The sequence below is a fragment of the Sinocyclocheilus anshuiensis genome, unplaced genomic scaffold, assembly GCF_001515605.1.
Source record: "Sinocyclocheilus anshuiensis isolate Anshui unplaced genomic scaffold, SAMN03320099.WGS_v1.1 scaffold1317, whole genome shotgun sequence".
NCBI lineage: Eukaryota > Metazoa > Chordata > Actinopteri > Cypriniformes > Cyprinidae > Sinocyclocheilus > Sinocyclocheilus anshuiensis.
Genome location: NW_015551117.1, coordinates 381,311 through 405,835, shown reverse-complemented (window position 1 = coordinate 405,835; position 24,525 = coordinate 381,311). Strand labels below are relative to the sequence as shown.

The 24,525-nt window shown below is 36.0% G+C and overlaps 3 protein-coding genes across 3 annotated transcripts in view; 2 read left to right on the top strand and 1 right to left on the bottom strand.

Moving 5' to 3' along the window:
- Positions 1-4,180, top strand: part of ist1 (IST1 factor associated with ESCRT-III) — a 7,973-nt gene extending 3,793 nt beyond the window's left edge. The window contains exons 6-9 of the mRNA XM_016453141.1: positions 943-1,116; positions 1,219-1,329; positions 2,664-2,712; positions 2,794-4,180. Coding sequence (XP_016308627.1) covers positions 943-1,116; positions 1,219-1,329; positions 2,664-2,712; positions 2,794-2,960 — 501 coding nt within the window. The 3' untranslated portion in view covers positions 2,961-4,180. The remainder of the gene's footprint in view (positions 1-942; positions 1,117-1,218; positions 1,330-2,663; positions 2,713-2,793) is intronic.
- A 2,161-nt stretch (positions 4,181-6,341) lies between these two features.
- On the bottom strand, positions 6,342-19,170 carry pkd1l3 (polycystic kidney disease 1-like 3). Its single transcript, XM_016453148.1, has 21 exons — positions 18,846-19,170; positions 17,529-17,675; positions 17,270-17,382; positions 16,792-16,854; positions 15,820-15,957; positions 15,596-15,699; positions 15,398-15,515; positions 14,888-15,016; positions 14,432-14,651; positions 14,130-14,311; positions 13,811-14,041; positions 12,745-12,846; positions 12,467-12,645; positions 11,662-11,796; positions 10,960-11,162; positions 10,372-10,562; positions 10,128-10,263; positions 9,395-9,590; positions 8,852-9,068; positions 7,168-7,252; positions 6,342-7,078 (listed from the first exon to the last, which is right to left on the bottom strand). The coding sequence occupies exons 1-21, from the start codon at positions 19,168-19,170 to the stop codon at positions 7,032-7,034; spliced, it is 3,261 nt and encodes a 1,086-aa protein (XP_016308634.1). The 3' UTR covers positions 6,342-7,031.
- A 1,093-nt stretch (positions 19,171-20,263) lies between these two features.
- dhodh (dihydroorotate dehydrogenase) overlaps positions 20,264-24,525 on the top strand; it is a 10,140-nt gene continuing 5,878 nt past the window's right edge. Inside the window, exons 1-3 of the mRNA XM_016453164.1 lie at positions 20,264-20,358; positions 21,025-21,237; positions 22,081-22,280. Of these exons, the coding sequence (XP_016308650.1) occupies positions 20,341-20,358; positions 21,025-21,237; positions 22,081-22,280 (431 nt within the window). The 5' untranslated portion in view covers positions 20,264-20,340. The remainder of the gene's footprint in view (positions 20,359-21,024; positions 21,238-22,080; positions 22,281-24,525) is intronic.

Here is a 24,525-nt window from a genome sequence, read left to right as displayed (position 1 = left end):
AATTTGTGTTTATTTAATTCGTGTAGCCTAAATCCAACAAGAGGTTCTGTACAGTCTTTCCCGTCTGAGCTCATCTGTATTTTGTGCTCACACCCAGGCGCAGCGCAGCCTATTCCTTCAGTATAAAGCAAAGCCTGGCATTTTACCCATAAGAAGAACGCGATGCGCGGCTTGATTCAGCTAAAGATATCATTTAATAATATATAATCACTAATACATAATTAATATATAATCAGACTAAAGTATCAAAGCTGCCCACGCATGTAAAACAAATATTAAAGCATAAGCTCATTTGTTTACCCATGAAAAATCTAGCTTAATTTTCGTTTGCCCGTTTGCCAAACAGAACGAAATAATAATAATAATTATTATTATTAGCCTATTAGAACATCTCTTTATTTCTTTTTTTTTTTGTTCGTATTTCGATTTGTTGTTAAATCAAACTTCAGTCATTCAAATAAAGAAATATTAAGCCCAGAGTCGATTATTCAAAAATAACCGTTTTGATCTGATCATAGCCTAAACGAGTCATGGGTCTGAGTGCAGTTATTGGATAGCACTATATTGTAGACAGATTGGAGATTAATCCTAATAAACATGCCGCTACAATTAAAACCATTACATTAAAATACATTTAAAACAGTGTATTTCAATAATTTCAGCAGCGTGCAGATCCTCGTTTATGTCAGACTGTGGCGACAGCAGCGAGGACAGTCGCTTAGCTCGCTCACATATACCATATATCTATAATAATGGGAAAACATCGTTTTTATGACATATGTCGTTATTAATTATTATTCTTAAAACGAGAAAAGATGTCGTTAAAACGACATATCTCGTTATTACGACATAATTGAGTGGAAAAAAAATGTGTGTGGCAGCAATGCGTCACCGTAACAAGCAGCATTTGTCTCAAACTTTCCTCATCTGTATCATTCACAGCCAGAGGTGTGTCCGGGTGAAGAGGCCCATCTGATTGATGTGGACAGCGACTTCAAGAAGCCAGGAGCTGGTGGAGGAGGTGGAGGAGGGTTTATGGCTCCCGCTGTGGGCATGCCTATGCCAATGCCCATGCCCATGCCCACAGCTTTCAACTACCCACCGCCCAAAGGAGCTGTAAGACCAACCACTGACTAACTCATTTTACTTGACCAATCTAAGAAGTCTGATTGTTTGGCTGTGAGATGAGATCCATTTAAAATAACGTTTCCGCTACAGGAGCCCTTTAATGGTTCTGTTGGCACCTATGATGGCTTTAGCAACTTCCAGCCTCCAGTGAGAGGAGGGCAGCCCCCACAGCTGCCCAGCTGCCCACCCACCTATGAATCTGTAAGTGCAAGTGATCATCACTCCTCCCACCCTTCCAGACAGACGGAGACGACCTGTTCACCTTGCAGGGAAGAGTAGTTTATTCCAGTTCACATGCTGTGTTAGTCCTGTTCTGTTGTTGTCAGTCTTCTGATCTCACACAGGGAGCCTCCACAGGCATGTGCTACGGGCTGCAAAGGATCGAAAACACTACATTCTGATCTCTCTTTCACCAAGTGTATGGCTTTTTTGGGGAAGTGCTTTTAAGTATTTAAGTAGACATGCTATATGTGAAAATGTGCACACAAATATATATTGAAAAGGTGAATCTCATATGGGTTGTCAAGAACATGTCTGGCAAAATGAAAAGAAAAAAGTAGTATTTTGCATAAAGAAACTGAAGCATTTCGTTTGGATCAGTAATACATTATATTATTATTATTAAAAATGAGACGAAAAAATATGAATTGTCATGAAAATATTATCACACAAAATGTTTCATTGTCTTTATACAAAAATGCAATATTTTTTCTTTTGATTTTGCTTTTCGTGACATTCACCTTGAAGCATTTACCCCAACAAATCCTCAACAGGAAACCTTCCTATTGACAAACCATATTGACAACAGGGGCCTCATTTATAAAACACAGTACGATCAGATTTAATCCTAAATTCCATGGATTTCTGAGTTTAAAAAGGCAAAAACTGCAAAAAGCATTTTTATGCATAGCCAATTGAAGAGCATGTGTACAGCTTCTTTTGTACACATATATATCAGTAATTAAAATAATCCAGCATTGATTATGAAAATGTAAAGATACACAGACAATCACAATATGCATTAAAATTATATGTGAAAATTAGCAGCTGTTTTTTGATAATTATGTCACTGCAATTAATTCATTAATTGTATATAATTTCCTGGAATTCTATAAATTCCTAAAACAAAAAAACAAGGATATAGGGATATTTATGGCTGTTCTGTAGATCAGCTGCGATCATCTGCTTGTTCATATTACATTTGAATTTAAGGTAAACTGCAATTTATAAAGTGATGCATTTAGCAAGTGTTTAAATTTCTTTGTGTGTATGGACGTTTAAGAATTTAGTTTTATAGGAACATTGTGGAAATTGTTATACTTTAACGTTTAGGATCGTTCTGTGCGCACCTTTATAGATGAGACCCCAGGTGTGCAAATATTAAGTACATTCACTCACTACGGTGGTCTGTTCTAACTCACAATGCACGTCTCATAATTCTAATCCTTCACAGTATCAGCACAGCATTATAGATTATTTGCAGTAGTTGCCGTGTATGTATGAGATGTTAACATGTTTTCATGTGTTTTTTTAAGATCGATGAGTTGTCTGTCAAACCCTCTAATTCTTCCCAGGTCATCCCAGGTATGTGCTCTGTCCTAATATGATTTTTTTATCACTTGTATTATGATATTTTTCTTTCTAAAAGCTGTGTTTTCTCTCCAGGCCCAGCCCCGTCTGCTCAGTTCTATGACAATTCTACCCTTCCTGAACTTCCGTCTGTTCCCGACACACTCCCAGCCTCCTCCTTCGGAGCGAACGCCAACACATCAGACGACATTGACTTTGACGACCTGTCACGGCGCTTTGAAGAGCTCAAGAAGAAGACCTAATTACAGAGAGCACATCTGGGAGTCGGAACATCCGTCTCAGCTGCCACATGAGAATAATCCAACGTACCCTGTCCATATTCACATACTCACAGGTCTTCTGGTGGAGGTGTAATATAATACTTGTTACTTAACACAATGAAGGATCGGATGCTGTATAGACACTTGTGAATGGCAGTGGCAGACATTTATACGCTCATTTTAGACTTTCACGTAACATGGACTGTTGACAAATCGCCTGCTCTTTGAATGAGCACTTTGCTTAGAGGGCCTTGCTGACAGCTAAATTTAGTTAATCATCTGTAGTGTAATAATCTCTGCGCCTTGTATGACCACCTGAGATGTCTATTGAATATTTATATTGTAGATTTTGTTAACTTTCCCCCTTTAAAAAAACAATGTCTAAGTTTTTCCCCAGCAAATCAGAAATCTCTATGACTCCTCTAGGAAAAAGCAGGTATAACCTGTTGCCATTATTTACACCCAGAGTTGTGCAATGAACTATGAACCTGCAAACAACTGTATGATGTCGTGGATTGTTAGTGGATCACAATGTTTGTGCAAAATGACTCTGGCTTTTTGTTATTGACAGAATGCGTTGTGATGGGATGGTTTGGTGAGCTGAGCACAGAATTGAAGAAATGATTGCTTTATTTCAGCCTCTCATTTAACAAATCATCTCTGTGTCCTAAAGTTAAGCATTTCCCACTTTTTCTTTTAATGTAGTTACTCCTGTCAGCCGTCTTAACTTGACTCAAAATGAAAGGCTTTGTATTTTTGTCTACAGTTAATAACACTCCTGTTTCTAGTCCTGTCTTTGTGTGTTTCTGGACTGAATTTGCCTTAGTTTCCACATCTCAAGCTGTGTGGCCTTGCTGTTCCACACCTTTCTCTGGGAAATGTGACTTTCCTGACAGCTTGTACCATGAACTCCACATTTGAATAAGTATTTACATGCTTATTCCTTTCTTGGTGGGGGTTTTTATCATATATCATCGACTTATTTGTTGCAAGATTTGACTGTTTAAAGTGTCAATGTCTCAAGTGTTGAAAGTGTTGTTTTGGCTGCTTTCTACTTGGTTTTATAACACTAATTTGTGTTTTCTCTTCTCAAATCACCCAAATACAAATCTGGCAGTGTTTAGGTATGTTTGATACTGACTTTAGCTTGCATTGAAAACATATCTGATGCCATGTAATAAAGTCTATTTGCTCATAACATACTTCTCACCCAAGTAATGATTCATTTAACGAGTAATCTTAATTTTTTCAAACGAAAGATACCGCAACATGAACTTTACTAAACTGCTATAACAAGTTTTTCCATTAATTAATACAGCATGAATACATATAAATGAATATATATATATATATATATATATATATATATATTATTATTTTTTTTTTAATAAGCGTTTGGCTGTACTTGGGATGTTATAGCGCTCCATCGGCTTTTACATTTTAAAACCACTAGAGGGTGAAGTAACAACTAATAATAATCTATTACTGTTTTTCTCAATCGCTTTATTCTGCTCTCAAATGAGATTTCCCCCACATAACAGCAAGATCTCTGAAAACGTGTATGGTTCACGCAAGGTTTGAATTTTTATCCTATTAAGCAAATTGCACGTGTTTTGCCATGTGTGCAAACGTGTAATATATACTATATGCACTTGGCTTGTTAAAAAAAAACAAAAAAACTGACGAGTTAATTCTCAGTGGAATTGTCATACTCTTCACAACTTTTAAAAATGGTTTCATGTGAGGCTACACATGTAAAATGTATTGATTTTCTCAGTAAACTTTTACCTACTGTTGAAAAAGCTCGGTGTGGTACACAATAGCATTAATCTAGTCAGTGTCAACAAAGTAGAACAAAACATTTTTGACCAGCACAGCTCTCATTATAGGGAAAAATAATGCATTGATATTACATATTTCAGTGTTGTTATATAAATTATACTGCAAGGTCATATTTTGTGTATAATATAATTATTTCTTCACACAAGCCTTACCAAATACTCTCATCTGAGGGACTGTGAGAGACATGGGTTATTTTGGCATATAAACTTCTGTAAAAGGGCTGAGATTGCCACATGCACATCAATGAGCCTGCATTTTGGCGATTCATTCACAAGCTAGATAATGAGCAGTTTGGACAGCTCCAGCACTCCCGTTTTGGTTAGGAGGGGAGGATGAGGTGCACAGAGACAGGGTCACGGGACACAAACCCACTGCCTGTGAGCGTCCCTGCAGGATCTCACCTCTGTGAAGTATAAACACACAGACCCAGAGGAGATTTCAGAGGCCAGGCATAGTGAGAGAGCGTCTGCATGTGACTGCTAACAAATGTGGCCTGAAGCAGGACACAGTGAGAGAACACAGTGACGGCTGCGGCTGAAATGAGTGGATGTACAAGTGAGGCAATGACACACCTTCCTAAAAATAGTGCGCTGTAGAGAACGTGGGGGAAGTATCTTCAGCTATGAATCCTGGTCTTGTGTTGCCAGTACCAGCTAAATGTTTACTAGCTGATTTAGAACATTTCACAATTGTCAGTCACTGAAACTACAGTATTATCTATAGATAATGATTTTTACAGATAGAACATATGTAAATGAGTAAATGATGAGTTTGCAAGAGTATTTGTCTTTGTATATGATAACTATAACGTGGTGCATGATGACATATTTGATTTTTTTGTTTAACTAACCATTAAAACAAGACTATGTAGTTAATTGTGTTAAAAATGCTTATTTTTGTAATCACTATTTTTCAAACATGTATTTATTTATTTTTTTAGAAATAAGTCTCTTATGCTCACCAGGGAGGTATTTATTTGATCAAAATATAGAGAAAATCAGTCATATTTTAAACTATTACAGAATTTTTAGCAGCCATGATTTCTGTCTTCAATGCTCAAAAAATATTTAATATTTTTTACAAGTGTTGAAAACAGTTTTTGCTGCTTTATTTTTGTTTTGTGATACACTACCATTCAAAAATTTGTGGTAAGATTTTTCTTTCTTTCTTACTTTTGTTTGTTTATTTATTTATTTATGAAGAAGAATTTAGTAATTTTATTCCGCAAGGACTCATTACATTTTATTTATTTTCTTCATTCATTCATTTAATAATTAATTAATTCATTTTTACATTTATTAAATTGTTAATTGTTAAAAATGCTTAATGTTTTCTACAAAAATATTACGCAGCAAAAACTGTTGAACAGTAGTGTATATTTGAAAATTGCGCTATGATGTTGATCACAGTTGCACTGAATGTCAAATATATTTTGATTGATACACTGAAATGCATTGGAAAATAATTTATTTATTGAAGTTATACTAAAATACATTTTATAGAGTATTTATAAATTACATAAATTAAACAGAGACATAATAGTGAGAATATTCAGTGTTTTTTTAATGTAATATAGTTTCAACATTGACACTGACCTACCCCTCATACTGAGATGACATTAAGCAAAGCTCAACAATTACAGCAGACACACAGCGGTACTATTTACTGAACAGTTACCAAAATGTGAGTGAAATGAGAATCTGCTCTTGTAGTAAATTAACCAAAAATGGCAATGTATAGAATGATACTGCCCACCAAAATGAAAATATGTTCATGTATCGTTAGACAGTAATTCTTAAAAATAACCTTGTGCCAATCTCAATTTGACCGGTTTTTTTAAGTGACATTATTGCCATAATCTATTAGAAAACCCTTTTTTCTGATTTGATCAGAAAACAAAAGTAAAGAAAAACCTGAGTGTGCTAAACTATACACCATTGTTATTGTAACAGTATAGACTAAATCAATAATATGTTGCTAGATGTTGATACAAAGATCTGTACACATAGTAATAATTACTAAAATATAAACATGAAAAATAAAGTCTGCCTACACAAATGGATTATAATCTGCAAGAGACAGTGAGACGCCAATCATTTGCATAGACATGAAAATGGCATCTTCTGTTCCCAACACCAAAATCTAGAATAAAATTGTGTGAGTTTGATGACTTCTCAAATCAAGCATCCTCCTTTACAATTTGAGATGTAATCAGGATATTGACCTCCCGGCGTATTCCTCACATTTTCCCTTTTGCGCTGTAAAATGCCAATAAAGCATTAATGAGATCAATGTTTGATATTGGCAGAGACAAAGTTCTTTTGGTTTTTGGTGTGCATGTTCTCACCCTGCAGGAGCAGTTCAACCTCCTCGCTGTTCTCCACAGCTACTGGCCTCAGGATCATGGCAAAGAAGATCGCCACAAATATCACCTGTCACCCATAACAGTTAGGAGGAGAAATCACACATGAGATCTCAGTTGTTTCTCCTAGACATCAGTGAGATTAAATAGAGAGCGAACTGAGACTGTTGTTTAAAAGAATAGTTCACCCAAAATAATGTATTCACTCATTCATACTCATTACTCAGCACTTAAGATAGAGCACATTAGTAATTTACTAGTCAACATCACTCATACTACACCAGTATGACTTTCTTTCTTCTGAGAAAACAAACAAAAGGAGACATTTTGTAGATTGTTCAAGCTGCTCTTTTTCAAGCAGTAATAGCATACCACTTTTAAAAAATGCACCTAATTTTAGTGAATGTGCACTTGCAGTGTACTTAAAATCTTAAAAGGGTGTTTTAATAGCAGATAATATCCATCACAATGAATAATACATTTTATTATATAAAATTAATGGCCACTTAAGTGTACAGTATGTAAAGATGACTGTTTCTTTACACACTATTAAAAAGTGCACTTTGTAATAATGTCAAATTAAAAGTTTTACTTTAAAATGCATTATGTTTGAATAATATTTTGTTGCATTTTAAAGCAGTACACTTTTTAATGTATTGACTAACATACTAAAGCACATGTAAAGTACTTGATTATAATTTTTAACTGTAGTACGTTATTCAACATTACAACATTTAGAGGTTAATTAATATATTTTAAATGTACTAAATTCCAACTTCATCATTTACAAATATTGTGTTGTGTAAATATATTTCAACAGAAATTACATTAAAGTATACTTTAGTTTACCATAAATGCTTAATGCTTGATGTAAAATCTGACACAACGCATTTTTACGCTCTGGCAGAGATTACGTTTTGACAAGTTTTTCCACACAAAGCTTTTATGGTGCTATTTTACCATTTTTTGGTCTGGACAGCCTTTGGTCACTGTATGCTGTTGTTGTGTGAAAAAAAAAAAAACTGGCGTATGAACATTCTTCAGTGTTCCTTTTTTTATTTCAGGAGAGAATGACAGACATTTGTCATTTTTGGGTGAGCTATTCCTTAAAAGAACACTCCACTATTTTTGAACATTTTCCAACTCCCCTTGAGTTAAACAGTTGAGTTTTACCATTTTCGAATCCATTCAGCCGATCTCCAGGTCTGGCGGTAGCACTTTTAGCTGTAGCTTAGCATAGATAATTGAATCTGATTAGACCGTTAGCATCTCGCTCAAAAATGACCAAAGAGTTTCTATATTTTTCCTATTTAAAACTTGACTCTTCTGTAGTTACATCGTGTACTAAGACCGACGGAAAATGAAAAGTTGCGATTTTCTAGGCCGATATGGCTAGGAACTATACTCTCATTCCGGCGTAATAATCAAGGAACTTTGCTGCCGTACCATGGGTGCAGCAGGCGCAATGATATTACGCAGCGCCTGAAAATAGTCCCCAGCATGCTCCCTGTGCAAGCAGGTGGTCACGTTGGTTATGCTGACGGAAGTTATACAATCAAGTCCTCCTGGGACGTTCGTACTTACGGAAAATGAGCCTATTTTAAAAAATAGTGGAGTGTTCCTTTAAAGTCTTTTCTTCTCTTAAGAAGAAGACCCCACTGGTTCTTACCTTAAGGGGCTGCAAGATGAAGATGCTTTGGACGAGAGATAATGTAAGAGTGATGACCCACTGTATGGAAGACTCCCTTCCATACTGGAAGCCATAAAGCAGGGTAAAGAACGTGGAAATACCACTCATGGCAAAAAGCAGGAACCAACCAATAAAGAGAAACCACCAAGGCAACCACCAACCCTGTTTCTTCTTCTGTACTTGCACAGATGGTTGGCTGGAACAACAACAACAAAAACAAAATCTGTTTTAATAGAAGAAACAGGATTCTTGCATTTCTGCTAAGAAGAACATCTGCTTATTATTGTATATTTCAAAGAACCAGCTCTAGCCACTAAACAGTTGAGGTGTTGAATTGATACTGATAGTGAAATACAGACTAGTAATCGATCAGAAAGGTTGAGAAGAAAATAAAAAGATTGTGAGATTAGAAAGAATATGGAAGGACAAAGAGATCCTAAAAGGTCTTGAGTTTCTTGTAAAAATGAATCATCTTTTTAATACATGTACAATAGGAGTATCTGCAGAGGTGACAGTCCTGACCTTTGGGAAGCGTGCTGGAGAGTAGCCATTTCAGCCTTCTTCAGCAGGACACCGACTGTCCCGCGTGCCTGCCGAAGCTCCTCGTTAAGGAAAAAGCCCTTTTCTCCCACATGCTCCAGCAGGTTAGAAATGTGACTCAGTGAATAGAACACAAAGCGGCTGCAGTACGACCAGTGAGGATCACCAACATTTTCCACTGAATGAGAACACACAACAGAGCTATGATGAGTCTTCGTACAATAAAAAACATTTAAAAATATTTCTGATGAAGGATTACTTAATATTAAGCATTATGTCACATTACAGAAGAACATATTTAAAGTTTAAAATACAGCTACTTATTTTCATTGTAGTCCTTAATTTTGCAAAATTACTTGAATTAAAATCAACTTGAAATAAAAATACTTAAACTTGATTTATTTTAGTTAGTTAACAAAGCAACTAACTAAACTTTTAAAACTTTTTAGTTATAAAACTATATACATATTTTTTTTTTCATATTTAAAAAAATAATAAAATGACAAAGGCACACCAAAATTGATAAAACTTTAAAATAAAAATGGAAAACATAAAATAAAAACTAATTCAAAATATTAATAAAAGCTGTAATCGAATCTCAATGATACTAAAATAACACTGATTTGTTTTGAGTATGTGTATCATTAATGAATGACATTGACATAATGCCAAATATTAAGAACACATAGAAAAGAAATAATACTGATCAAGCAACCTTGCGTAATCTGAAGGACGTCATTCACTTTATTCAGGGCCCAGAAAAGATCGCCACTGGTCTCAGGCCGTATCTCTTTGGCAGCCAGCATGTTTTTGGGGCTTTTGCTCAGATGATTTAACAGTCCTACGGTTTCCTAAGAGTAGGAACAGAACATTCACTTACAATAATATAACATTTTGCTCACAAGTGTGTATTATTGCAGAAAGCAATTATTATGCTTTGGAATTACTTCTGCAAGAACCTTTATGATAGTGTTCATAGAAACAGCAGCAGCCGGTGTTGTTTTCTTGGAGGTGCCAGCCTTCCCTTTGTTCAGGAGAATGCGTGGTTTGATGTGTCTGAAGATAGTAATGATCAGGATGTTGATGGGGAACATGAAAAGGCCGCTCTCTATGGCTACCATGAACTCCTGCCATGTCAGTTCAAAAGAGCCTGTAATATCCAAGAAAATAGTTTGTGTACATTTATTAAAGTAAATACTATTATTAGGGGTAATTCGCCCAAAATGAAAATTCTATTACTATGGAAGTCAATGGCTACAGCAGCTCTTTAGGACCCACATTGTTCAAAAAAATCTTCTTTTGTGTTCAACAGAAGAAGGAAATTCATGCAGGTTTTGACTAACTAATATTATTATGCATTATTTTTTTTATATTTATATGCTTATGTGTAATGAATAAGCAACTGAACAAAACATGCTCCCTCAAAGCATGACTCTCAAACATGACACATTGCATAAAAATACCCGAGTGGTGTTGAGAGTGAGGCGTCGCATTTGTGCATTACATAATTTTAGAAAATGAAAAATGCCACAAGGAAGTTTTCTGACCTATCTTTAGAAGGACAGGAGACTCTTCATCAACAGGAAGGTTCCAGAACATGATGTTAATGGCCATGGTGCAGAGCAGCAGAGACATGCAGCAGGACACTCTCTGAACACGCGTGAAAGGACTGCGCCGTGGGGGGTCCACGATTGACACCCAGATGTGCTCATCCCGGAAGCCAGAAGATGTCCGGGTCTGGAAGATATTGCTGGGATGGGGGTTGGTAGGGAGGGTAAATTATTATTGAAAAACACTTTAAGAAGTTCTCTAAAGCTTGGCTGTTTCTTGTTGTTTTAAAGGCTTATAGAAAATGTTGTACTGAATATAGTGCTGATATATATTATTTTCATAAAACAGTTCAATAAACAAAAAGTAAGTTACATGTCAGATCAAAATGTTCTAAATCTTCTAAATCTAAATGAAGCCAAACAATACTATCAATTATTATTCTTGACCTAATGTTCAGAGTGTAATGAGCAATAAGATAAAGAGTGGTTACTTTGAAGAAGTTGAAATGATAAAAGTACTTTTAATTTGATTCATTTGATTTGCTGGTCACTACATCATTTCCATTCTTCCAATAATGCTATTTCATAATTTTGACGACCTTTCTATTCAAACGCGTGTTCAAACGTTTGACTGGTAGTGCAGGTATAGCTTTAATAATTAGATGTAGTTTCTTTGAGAATGTAAGTTCAAGTTTTTACCCAAAGCTTGCAACTTCATTCATGTTAGCTGAGTTGAAGGTCCTCTTGCATATTTCACCTCTCAGCCAGGTGGAGCACAGAAAGTGTGTGACCTCCTGCGTCTGTAAATCCTGCACCATGATTCTGTCCAAGTACCTGATGGAACATTTTGTGATGTGAGACATATGCAACCTAATTCATTCAAACGCTTACTTCTTTCACCCATCACTTCATAGTTCAGGGGTGTCCAGTCCTGCTCCTGGAGGGACAGTGTTATGCAACCTTCCCAAACACACTTGCTTAGATGTTTCTAGTAATGTTAAAGACTTTGATTAGATGGTCCAGTTGTGTTTGAGTAGGATTGACGCTAAAGACTCACAGGATTGGACACCTCTGCCATAGATCAAGGAAGAATTTTGAAAGTGAAATTAGCATTTGGACCTTCTTTAATGAAATCATTCTTTGATCAACAGCTAGTCTTACATTATCAGATAAAGGATATGGAGAGCTTTCAAGAGCTATCACGTGTCACAAACTCTGATGGTTTGACCTTTAATTCAAAGTACCATTGTAGCTTCAATAGATTTCAAGTTTCAACACATGTTTGGAAAAACCATACTCTTCTATCTTTAAATGTGTTTATTTATTATGGAGTTATTTTAAATGCAAATTATTGTGTTTTATTCATGCACATGTTTGTGAATTTAATTGTTAAGATTAAAAAGGAATAGTAAACAACACAACATACGCCTCATTTTAAAGTGTACTCTGTTTCTGCCTTGCTATGCAAAAATACGAAAAGCATGCAAAAGCTTATTCAACCTACCAGTCAGGGCTTCCACCTGAGTTGTCATGCGATATGTCAATGCTCTGCAGTTCTCCAAGAGAGAAGGGCATACTGAGCAGGAACACATCCACCCCTCCCCTCTCAAACACTGGCTTCTCAGGGTCAGACAAACTGTAATGTTCACTTTGCCCTTCTTTGAATTGGATGGTCATCATAACCTAACAAAGACAAAGACTCAAATTAAGCGCCTTCTAAACATATCAAAGTTGCGAAACATAGGCAAGTGAAAACAAGCATATAGACACAGTGTGTATCACCTTCGCAGTGGTGCCAGCCCCTCTTCTGTGGCCTGTTTGCACATTCACAAGGTAGTTGTACATGGCACATGGATGGTTGTCCTCCAACAGTGTCATCTTACGCTGTGGACACAGGTATTTTACCACATTACAGGCATATTTATCAAGGATCTTGGTGTATCAATGGCAATGGATGCAGTGGAATCAGTTTAGCATTGAAATTCTGCTATGTGTCAACATATTTAGATAAAATCATACTCTGGTGAAAGTAAAAAATAATTTACATTTATTTAAAAGTGGTGTCTTGTTTCCTAGATTTTGAAACTACCTGATGACATCAAGACACAGTAAACAAACATCTGTAACTTTGATGCACAAAACAAAGCAACCTATTTAATACCATTTTTTTTAAACGTCCTAACGCTTTGTAGTTCTAGAATCCTGAAACCTTTTACCTGTAGATGATTTTACCATCTAGTCTAATTAATTCTAGTTTGTCTTCAAGGATTATTGTGACATAAGTAAAGCATACTGGTTTAAGTTAAAGACTAGGTGTTGTGGTGACTGAAGAAACTTCTCTTCATAAGATCAAATGACCATTATATTTTACTTGGAAATGCACTTCAGTGGCTGTTTTAAATAAAAGGGGAATGTGATTTTACTTGTTAGCTCAATTAGGAAAAAGAAATATCTTCATATTCTGGGGCCGGATTCAAAACATTCTTAAGAATAGCATTCTCAACTACCATTTTCTTCTTCTTCTTTTATTTTATTTACAAAAATACTTAATGTTCTTATCTTTTTCTGGAGATACTTTTTTTTTTGAAGAAACATACAAAGTTTTAAATAATTGCTCTTTGGGTTATGAACATCGTTATCTTAAGGACCTTCTTAACATTTAAGAAGCAACTTTAAGAAGAAAGATTTTTGTGAATCTGGCCCCTTATGTCCAAAAATGGCTTCATCACTCCATGAATGTAACTGGGATTTTGTCAGCTGTTTTAAACTCTGTGTTTGGTCAGTGCACCTCTTTCCTTAACAAGCCACGAGTGTGTTAAGCAGGAGAGTAAATGTTAGTATACTGTACCGTTCTGAGAGCTTTGCGGTCTGCATACCAGGCCCACATTACAACCACCAGAAAGAGGGCAAAGAAGCAGCTGAGTAAAACCACCACTATATAGTTCTCATTTACTGTGGCAAACAAAGCTGCCGTCTGGGACAAATCAACTTGGTTGGGCATCACGAAGAAGGAGCTCCCAAAGAATGTTGTGTGGTTGCACAAACAGTGAGTTAGGTTCGGCATTGTATTGGGACCAACCTTTGGATAGACATGATATCACAAACATCATGAAAAGACTGTATATTAAATGTACATTATTAAATGAGCTACTATTATGGAGTCTTACCATGCAGCCCTCTCTACTCCAGGCTCCAAGGTTGGTATCCCAAAACAGGCACTTGGTTACAAAAACTGAGACTTTAAAGGTCAGCAACTCACTTGGGGAGTAATCAGTTGGTAATACCGCCACCTTCCAGGCCCCCTCAATTCCCTTTGTCATTTCAGGGGTGATCAGCCAGCGATAATTGTCTGTTGCACAAAAAAAAAAAAAAATGCAGGGGAAAGGTTAATCTCTTACTAACAGTAGCAACAGTCTTTGAATAATACATGTGAACTTTTCATTTTATTCATTTCTTTTCCAAACTTTACCTTTGTAGGTTATATTAGTGCTTTGATTCAAATAGGTGGCGTTTGCCTCCTCTGGTGGGTACAAAGTCACACGGAGAGTTACGTTTCGATTTGGCATTGCTGTAACAACCAAAGTCATATTCACGTCTGAGATGTTGAATGTTGAGGTGATAGTAAACCCTGGTTTCCAGGTTATATCTACAACTTCAGGCTCAGGGGCTTCAGGCCGAGGCAGATATATCTGTACAGAGAGAATCATCAGTAGCTACTTAATTCAATTAAAAATTTGTAACGCTCTTATCACACTGCTTATTGTTTCAAAGCAGCTTTACAGAGAATAGTGCCTTACAAATCTCACAGAGCAAGTCAAATGCTTCTGTGTTCAAGGTTCACATATTTGAAATTGATGAAGTGAGCTCAATATGGTTCTCTAACTAATGAGTAACAAAATGAGTTCAGTTACGTATTTGCTTTCACCTCAATGTTCTGTGGAAGATTTGCTAATTTGAGTGTAGAGCTTCCATTCTGCAAAGAAAAGCTGTAAGTTGTTCCAGTGATGCTTTCGTTGGACTTGGTTTCCAATGGATTCTCTTTAAATTGGAAGAGCTGTAATGATAAAGTTTTTATCAGCTTTAAAGCATGATCTTGACTGTGAAATGATTGGTCTATAATGGTCTATATATGACAGAAGAGGGGTTAAAAATGATAAGACTGCTTGAACATGTCAGCAAAAAAAAAAAAATAATAATAATGTTAGAGGCAAAGCAATTTACAGGATTATTATGAAGAAAGACTTTTTTTTGTCTCTTTTGGAATAATGTGCACTGATGAATCAAGCACAATAAGACCAGAAATATGTGCTATATTAAGAAAGTAAATGGAATTAATTTAGTTTTTAGACTGACCACTGTAAAAAATATTCATATTTACATTCTGAAAATAAATATGTAGCTGATTTTATGACTTGGGACTTTGATGTTAGCAAACCTGCACATTGACATTCCCAGTAGGCAGCTGTCCAGTCATTGCAGTAAGAGATGGAAGTTGGCAAAATCCTCCATCTATTGAGCCAATGGTTTTTCCACCCAGGGTGCTTGAATCTTGCCTATGGAGACACAGCTATACATTAAATACGAACCATTGCATATGATAACATAGGTCAGTAATCAGTCAACTAATAATGACCTTGTGACATAAATAGTGCCTGTTGGAAGCTCCTTGACAATGTTAACGTTATCAGCCAGAGCCTTTCCGTAAATGTGGCCGGCAAGAGTGATGAGTTCCTCAAGCTGTTAAAAAAAAAAGAACTATTCACAGTTGAAAAGTTATAACAATGTAAAGCATTTGTCTAGAGATATAATCAGCCTCAAAATCATTTGATCCACTGATAACTTGACAACTTGACTTACATCATCCATGTTGTCAGGTTCACACTCTTGTGAGTACAAAAGCATGGCCGCAGTGCTGTTCATAATTTCATCAAGCTGGACTGGATTCACTATAGCACTCGTTTGAAGGTGACCATATATGTTTTGCAGGTATTTGATCTATCCGATAAAGAAGTAATAGAGAACAATTTACTCACATCCAGATTTTGCAGAGTTAGATGTGTTCCTAGGTCAACATATTTTGTTGACCCTGGAGCAACATTTTAATCCAAAATGTAGTCTTGACCATATCCCTACACCTAAACCTAACCTTAACCATGAGTAATCCCTAAAATCAGAGGAAATGATAGATGAATGACACTGATGTACAAGCACCAAACACTGATTGTAAGCCTAAACGTCACAAAAACTATAAACTGGTTCTTCAAATCTGATTGGTTAATCACAATGTTGTCCCAGGGTCAACAAAGATGTTGATCCAGGAACATGTTGCACTTGGTAAAATCAGATTCTGCAACAAAACAAGCTACATCGATACATCAATGTGTCGTGCTGAAAATGATGGTTTAATGATTACGAAGCAATGAGAATATTGTCATTGGTGTTATGCAGGGATCAACAATAAGGATGGTATGTTTGCCCAGGACCAGTGTTAGAGAGTTTCAGGCCAGCTAAATGAACTCTTCTTTGCCCTATTGGGCCAATGCTGGGTTGTCACTACATTTACTTTAGTTGATTATGTATGCATGGCAGATTGCTGGCTTGCACAAATGAGGATATTGAAAATTAAAAGCTTGGTAAATAGTTTTTAAAAGTGTATGTATAATGAAAAATATTTCTACACTACTATTGAAAATTTGAAAGGCTGTTACAAATCTGATATGCTAGACCAACAGAAAAAATAAATAAATACTTCAGCCTGATTATTAATTACTATATGCAATAATGTAATGTATTCATAATTAATCTTGTATAATATAATGCATGAATCACCTTATTTTCCTTTGATAGTACTTCTGTTGCTGTCTCCAAATCCTTCAACATTGTTTTGGCATTCTGCAAGATTGACAAGAAGGGTTAAAATGATCACGAGTTCATGAATTGTTGTTGAGATTATAATTTACTCTGTATGTCATAAACTCTTCCTACATCCATTTTTTTAATTTAAGGATATTATTCACACAATGTTTGATTATTGTACAGTCCATTATAGAAATATCAAGTAGTTAACTTTACAGTCGTAAACCAGTTCAAATGAAACAAGCAAGCTCAAGATGCCGAGTGGTCTTGTATATCACTAATTTCTACAATGAAATTGATCTTTGTTCTTTTTTCATACCCTTATCCCAAACTCTACCTTTCCTTTTCCCCTTTATTTTCTGAGGCCTGCTTTCATAAAACAGTTCTGAAGAGGCCACTTTATGGAAATAAAACATAGGACTATATTCTTTTACTGAATAACCTCACCAACCTCCAAAAGCACAACAGTGTTTCCTATACTGTCTTCCAGTGACGTCAATGTGTCAGTAAGACTTCTGCGGCTCCTTTTGTTTGCTTCACTTGATGTCAGATGTGTATTTAAAACTGTAACGGCATAACTACATTACATTCTGTTCCATATTTAAAAGAAAATATGTAGTAAGCAATCTCATTTCTGTGCTGTCCAGTTATTCTGATTCACATCATCAAACAATGTTGTTTTATGTTATGTCTGTGATTTGTTTCTGTACCTCGCGTGCAGAGGGAGCTAAAGCTCATGCTGCAGTCGGGTGTGGTCACCAGCTGAAATGGATCTTTGACCATATAGGTGCAAGCTAAGTGATCTTTACTGACATTGCCATCGTTTTTAACAGGGGAATATGAGACAGGTTCAAATCCTGTAAACACAACCAAACATATATAAAAAAATCTCCATGAATGATACAGTGTCATTTATTTCATTGCCATAAACTCTTGAGGTAAGAATTCTAGGGAAAATAAGGTTCTTTAGTTGCTCTTTACACCTCCTTGGGATTAGCAAAGAATATTTATCTTGAGTTGTATTACTACATGGTTCTTTGGAGATTAAAGATATTTGTGACCCTGGACCACAAAACCAGTCTTAAGTTGCACAGGGCAGCAATAGCCAAAAATACATTGTATGGGTCAAAATTATAGATTTTTATTTTATGCCAAAATATTAGTAAAGATCATGTTCCATGAAGATATTTTTTAAATTTCCTACCGTAAATATAACAAAACTTAATTTTTGTTTAGTAATATGCATCGCTAAGAACTTCATTTGGACAGCTTCATAGGCGATTTTTCTCAATATTTAGATTTTTCACCCTCGGATTCCAGATTTTCAAATAGTTGTATCTCAGCCAAATATTGTCCTATCATAACAAACCATACATCAATAGAAAGCTTATGTATTCAGCTTCCAGGTGATGCATAAACCTCAATTTAAAAAAATTGACCTTATGACTGGTTTTGTGGTCCAGGGTCACATATAGCATCAGGCCTTATTGGTACTAATTGAACCTTTATTTTTAAGCAAAGCAGTATGTTATGAACAGCATGATGCCTGCTAAAATACTGCATTAACATCAGTTTGCCCAGCCTAATCAAATTAATTCCTTCATACAAACTCCAGGAAGTCATTGGAATACCAAACTTGGTCATACTTTAGTTTGGTTCTCACTATTACTACTTTTGCCTTAATAAATTCATAATTTGCTGCATATTTATATTTATTAAGGTAGCTGTTCAGTTTAGGTATGGGGCAGAGATGTAAAATATGGCCATGCAGAAAAAGTGCTTTATAAGTAGGCTAATACAAACTAATTGCTAATAAGCAACTAGTTAATAGTGAGAATTGGTCCCTAAACTAAAGCGTAACCCAAAACTTAAATCAAAAGCTCTCATGAGACAAGATGTAGCTTGTTACATTTAACACCATCTATCAGTACTTTCTATTTTAGGCACAGGTTTGACTTTCCTTGTTATATAGTAAGGGCAAAGAAGTATAGACAATCTACAGATAGAAAACTGTGAACTTTACTCACGACTGATGGAATTTTTATACATCAACTCCCGACTGACCCACCACGGTCCAGTTTCTGTGTACTGGGTTTGTACGAGCTCCTTAATCTCAACATTCAAGTCCCTCAGAAGATGTCCCCCTTGTTTTTCACAGCTCTCTTGGGCTTCAGCCCATGGCATGAATTCCTGAACAAACTCATACGCTATTCCCTCATGAATTTCCAGAATTCTCCTGCCATAATCATCTTTCTCGTGTCCACTTTCTTCTGATTCATCCTTACAAGTTGTAAGTGGCATCAAAAAAATTGATATCCAACAATAAACAAGCACTTGCTTTGAGAAAGCCATGACTGATAATAGCTGAAAAGCAACCTTCAGTCTAGGAAAGTTTGTGTGGACTAAAAAACAGGGAGCCTACGTACATCTTAGGCAAATCTGAAATCTCACTTTGTGAAAACAGTGAATGTGAACTAACTTCATTAGGAAAATGGGAGCAGGCACTCAAATACATGCAAAGTCTGACTTTAAACCAAGACTCTCCATTCCAAAAGCCTCCAATACATTGTTATCCATGATCACAGATTTGTGAAATAAAGACATTTTGATTTTAAGTAAAAAAAATTTATTTTAAGTTGATTAATAATTACTAAACACTGTATATCATAGGATGTGGAAGTGCCCTGTTCCTGGGATACCTCACAGCCTCCGGAGACGATCGTTTCTATGCCAGTGCTCTCATGCCTGTGCTGCAGAGGTTTGTAGGAGCAGAGACGGCTCATGTCATGGCTGTTCGGGTGATTGGTGTTGGACTTGTGCCTTACAACAGCTACAAGGACCCAGCCTCACTGGTCAGTGTGTTAAATATTTGTGATAAATTGCTATATGGATCCTTTTCACAGATTGATGATGCATTTCCATAGTTATTAACATCATAAACCTAGCAGAGTTGTTTTAGATTTTCATTTTTACATTTTAAAGGGTTCATAAAGACATTTTGATTTTAAGTCAAAAAATTTTATTTTAAGTTGATTACTAATTACTAAACACTGTATAATAGCAAAATAAGGAAAAGCACACTGTAACAGTACTTTGGCAATATGGTAATTCTATGGAATTTTGATATATTCTGTAGAACAATATAAAAAAAGGTATGGAAGTACTCTCTGGTCCTAAAACATGAAACGTTTTCATACTTCGAAAAATATATAATTTTAGTACTAAATATATTGAGTAATAAAATATTTTATTAAAATATTATATTCGTATATGCCTATTACACGTCTCTCTTTTACCCAGTGCAACATACACTGTGCTTAAAATGGTCAAAATTAACATTGTTGAAATTTACAGTAATTCCACTCAATTAACTGTTCGTATCACACATTTAGCTGTGTTATATAACAAACATCTCAAATTAATTTCGCTCTCAGGGACTCGCCTCTACTTCATTCTCGCGAGATTTCGTTCAGGAAGTGAACAGCGAACACGTGGTTTGGATGCTGGTGTTACACAACACTCATGGCGGGACGACTGAAGGTGAATAAGCGATGTATCGCTTTTCTGATAAAGTTTTGTGTTTTTTTAAAGTGTCGCCAGATCAATCAGAGCATGCATTTACAGATAAATAAGTGGCACTTTTTGTTGTTTTGCGTCTTACGTTGAATCAGCTCCCGATTTTACTAGTTTGTGTGAATATAGAATTACAGTAAGCCCTCTGTAATCCCCTGAAATCAGGAGAAAAGTCTCAGTTTATTTGATTGCTATGGTAACTTTAAATGCATTACACACAAAAAGAAGTAAATAAAAATAAAATCCGGGATAATACCTTGGGTATTTTTGACATTGAAATATCACAAAATATATGAATATGGTGACATTCAGTACTATGGTATTAACGTTACATGTCATTATATCACCATTGATCCGTCCATCCATCCATCCATAGTGCTGACCTAGGATTTTTGTAAAGGTAAAGGTTTTATGGTGGTAAGACTGTTTTTCAGATCTTGTTTTAGTGGATACTTACATAACCTGTAATATATGCAAATTTTTTGATGAGCCTACATATTCAGTTTTGAGCTTTAGTGCACGTTTAGAGTGTGTGCTTGGGATTGTTTCTTTTAAAATGGGTCACTATCTTTTTGATGATAGAAAAAAAGTGTGGTCTCTTGTTGCTTAAGTATCCTCTCTTGATCTTTGCAGAAACAAGCGAAAGATGCCTTAAAGATCATAGGATGTGGAAGTGCCCTGTTCCTGGGATACCTCACAGCCTCCGGAGACGATCGTTTCTATGCCAGTGCTCTCATGCCTGTGCTGCAGAGGTTTGTAGGAGCAGAGACGGCTCATGTCATGGCTGTTCGGGTGATTGGTGTTGGACTTGTGCCTTACAACAGCTACAAGGACCCAGCCTCACTGGTCAGTGTGTTAAATCCAGAGCCTCTGTGACTTACCAGGCAGAGGATGACGTTATTGGTTTTAAAGGATTAGTTCACCCCCAAAAATGAAAATTGTCATTAATTACTCATCCTCATGTCGTTCCACACCCGTAAGACATTCGTTCATCTTCGGAACACAAATGAATATATTTTTGATGAAATCCAAGCTTTCTGACACTGCATAGACAGCAATGCAACTGAAATGTTCCCTGACCCAGAAAGGTAGTAAGGACATCGGTAAAATAGTCTATGTGACATCAGTGGTTCAACCGTAATTTTACAAATGAGGGAGAATACTTTTTGTGTGCATCGAAAAAAAAAAAAAGACTTTTATTCAACAATTCTTCTCCATTATCAAGACGAGTACCTCTGCATTTAAAGGGATCATATGATGCGATTTCAATTTGTCCTTTCGCTTTGGAGTGTTACAAGCTCTTGGTGCATATTGGATAGCTGGCCAATCACAGCACACCTCGCTTTCATGAAACCACCTTTTCAGACCGATGAGCTTTGTAAAAATCGACGCGTTTCAAAAAGGCGGGGCATAGAGGAGAAACAATGTACAGTATGTGGAATATAATGTGTTTTTTTAACTTTAAACCGCATAAACACATTTCATTACACCAAATACACAAAATAATGTTCTTTTTAGCAGCATCATATGACCCCTTTAAACAATGCATGCGCGTGATGCTGCTGACGTAGAACATGCATGCGCTAAGCCTTGTTTACGTGCAGAGGAACGCACATGCAAGCGTCGTGATACTCTCTATTTTCAAGGGAAATTTAAATTAAAATTTATTTTCACATTTATTTCCATCAGGAAGTGCATGTGATGGGTCAAAAGTTCCAGAACCCAGTTGGGTTAGCAGCAGGCTTTGACAAGCATTGTGAGGCAGTGGATGGCCTCTATAGACTGGGCTTTGGTTTCGTGGAGGTGGGAACTGTAACCCCAAAGGCGCAGGATGGCAACCCAAAGCCACGTGTATTTAGACTGGAGTCAGACCAAGCCGTCATTAACAGGTATGGGTACATTTCTGCTACACAGATAAACCTACTGTAATATGTCTCCAAGCTCTCAGAATATAATTTTTGATGTCCGTTTTTTTCCTTCATAATTTAGAGCAGAGTTTTCCAACCTTTGTCTTGGGTATCTTTGGGTTGTCTATAGCCACCTCAGTAAGGTTCACATTCTTCCTCAGCATAAATGAGTACACCCCTTTCGGAATTAATCAATTATTCTTTATTTAGAAGACGTTAGGATTATTTGGAGATATAATATTCAAGCAAGTCTGCTTGATCAATTACCAAAGAAGCATTTCAGAATTATTCAGTAAAATAAGATTTTCTTATCAAAGTGATAAAATGTTGATTAAAAAATAAGTACACCCACCTGAAACTTGCATAATAAAACTAATACATTTTTATTTTAAATGTATGTTTTGTATATTATTTCTTTATTTAAACAGAAAGGCAAATTTGACCAAGAGATAAATAAGTAATTTCTTCACAATTAAAGGTGTTACATAACCCACTGAGTTCTCAGATTTAATGCTGACAACAATGAAACCAGTTGAGAGAAAACTGACAGGAGACTTATTTCTTTGAACGAAAGGAACACAGAGATAAAACAAGGAACTTGTGACGAGGTCACTGAAATAACCAGGCCCTCATTTTAAGCTTTTATTTCATGAGAAGTGATTTTGCTAGGAAAAGAGCAGGAGAAATTCCAAGCAAGTGTCTCAAAGCTTGCAAAAGCTATGAAAAGAGTGCCTGTTTCATCTTACACATTAAGGTGCAGAAGTGACATACATGGCTGTTGTCCATACCAGAACTACTGTAGCAAAAGCAAAAAAAAATCTAATTTTAGTCTTTTTCAAGGTCCATGTTTACAAAATATAGTCTTGTGGGAATCCATACTCTGGTCTCATGAGACCAAGTAAATCATTTTGGATCTAACAGCATCCAAAATGGCATTGGCATTGCTAGGGGAGGAGTGCAGCGAGAAGTGACTGGTTCCCACAGTGAAGTTCAATGGTAGTAAAGCTCTTATATAGGGATGTATAAGTCTTGAAGGTGCGAGGGACTTGTTCTTTATCAATGCTGTCATGAATTCACACACCGTGTGATGTAATTCAAAAACTTGAAATGGAAGATGCTACTGTCTCCTCATTCCCTGCGTAGTTGGCCATTTTTTTTCAGCATAACAATGACTATACACATTCTCCCAAGGTGAAAAACCGTCTGTGGACAATTATTTCACCCAACTCTAACACTCTTAAGCAAACATAGGGGATTTTGCAGAGGCAGTTGAGCAACAAAGACCAGGACATTTAAGGTCATCCTCCAGGAGTTAAACAGGACGGATGTTACATTTTGTCATGAACTAGTACACAATGCCAAGAAGGGTCAGAGTAGTATACTTTATATGCTACTATTATGTACTTTATACTAGTATAAATGTATGGTGGACTGAGTACTAGAATATGATACGTTTGTTCAATTTAATCTAGGATGTACTAATTTTTTTGACACTTTATTTGAACAAACATTGACTAATCTACTTATTTTTCATATATTAATGATATTTTCTGTTTTTTTTTTTTTTGTATATGTTTAAAAAAAATCAATTTTGCCATCTTTCCATTAATTATCTTGGTGATCATTAAGAAAAAAGTATTTTGTATTTGTTCAGAGGGGTGTACTCATTTATGCCGAGTACTGTACTATATTCTGTGAAGAGTATAATGCATAATTTATAGAATAAATGATAGAACCCAGCACTTAGCTCTTTTCTTTTCTTTTGTCTTAAAGTGGTGGTTGATTGCGATTTCACTTTTTTTTAACATTAGTTAGTGTGTAATGTTGCTGTTTGAGCATAAACAATATCAGCAAAGTTGCGGCGCTGAAAGTTCAATGTAAACGGAGATATCTTTTAAAATTCTGGCAGTTTAATGCCTACAAAAACGGCTCGTAGGGACTACAACAAGTTACTTCCCGATAAACCCCGCCCCCTGGAACACGCAACAAAGGGGGCGAGGCAAGAGGAAGAGTTGTTGCCATGCTGTTAAATCTAGGGGTGCACGAAAACATCTATTTATATATAAATTGTGATTCTGTCTTCTAACAATTCTTATGGATTCACAAGTTTCAAAATCAATGTTCTAAAGCTGCGGTTCTTAATACTGTTCCTCGTGTTGCCCTGCTGCACACGCTCTGCTCTGCATCTCTCTCTCTCTCTCTCTCTCTCTCTCTCTCTCTCTCATCT

Bases quoted from the DNA above. Each gene is read 5' to 3' on its own strand.
- pkd1l3 (XM_016453148.1), bottom strand. From the start codon at position 19,170: ATGGCTTTCTCAAAGCAAGTGCTTGTTTATTGTTGGATATCAATTTTT. The intron at 14,312-14,431 runs GTAAAGTTTGGA...TTTGTGCAACAG, and splicing joins CACTAATATAACCTACAAAG to ACAATTATCGCTGGCTGATC. The intron at 7,079-7,167 runs GTGAGAACATGC...GGCATTTTACAG, and splicing joins GGTTGAACTGCTCCTGCAGG to CGCAAAAGGGAAAATGTGAG.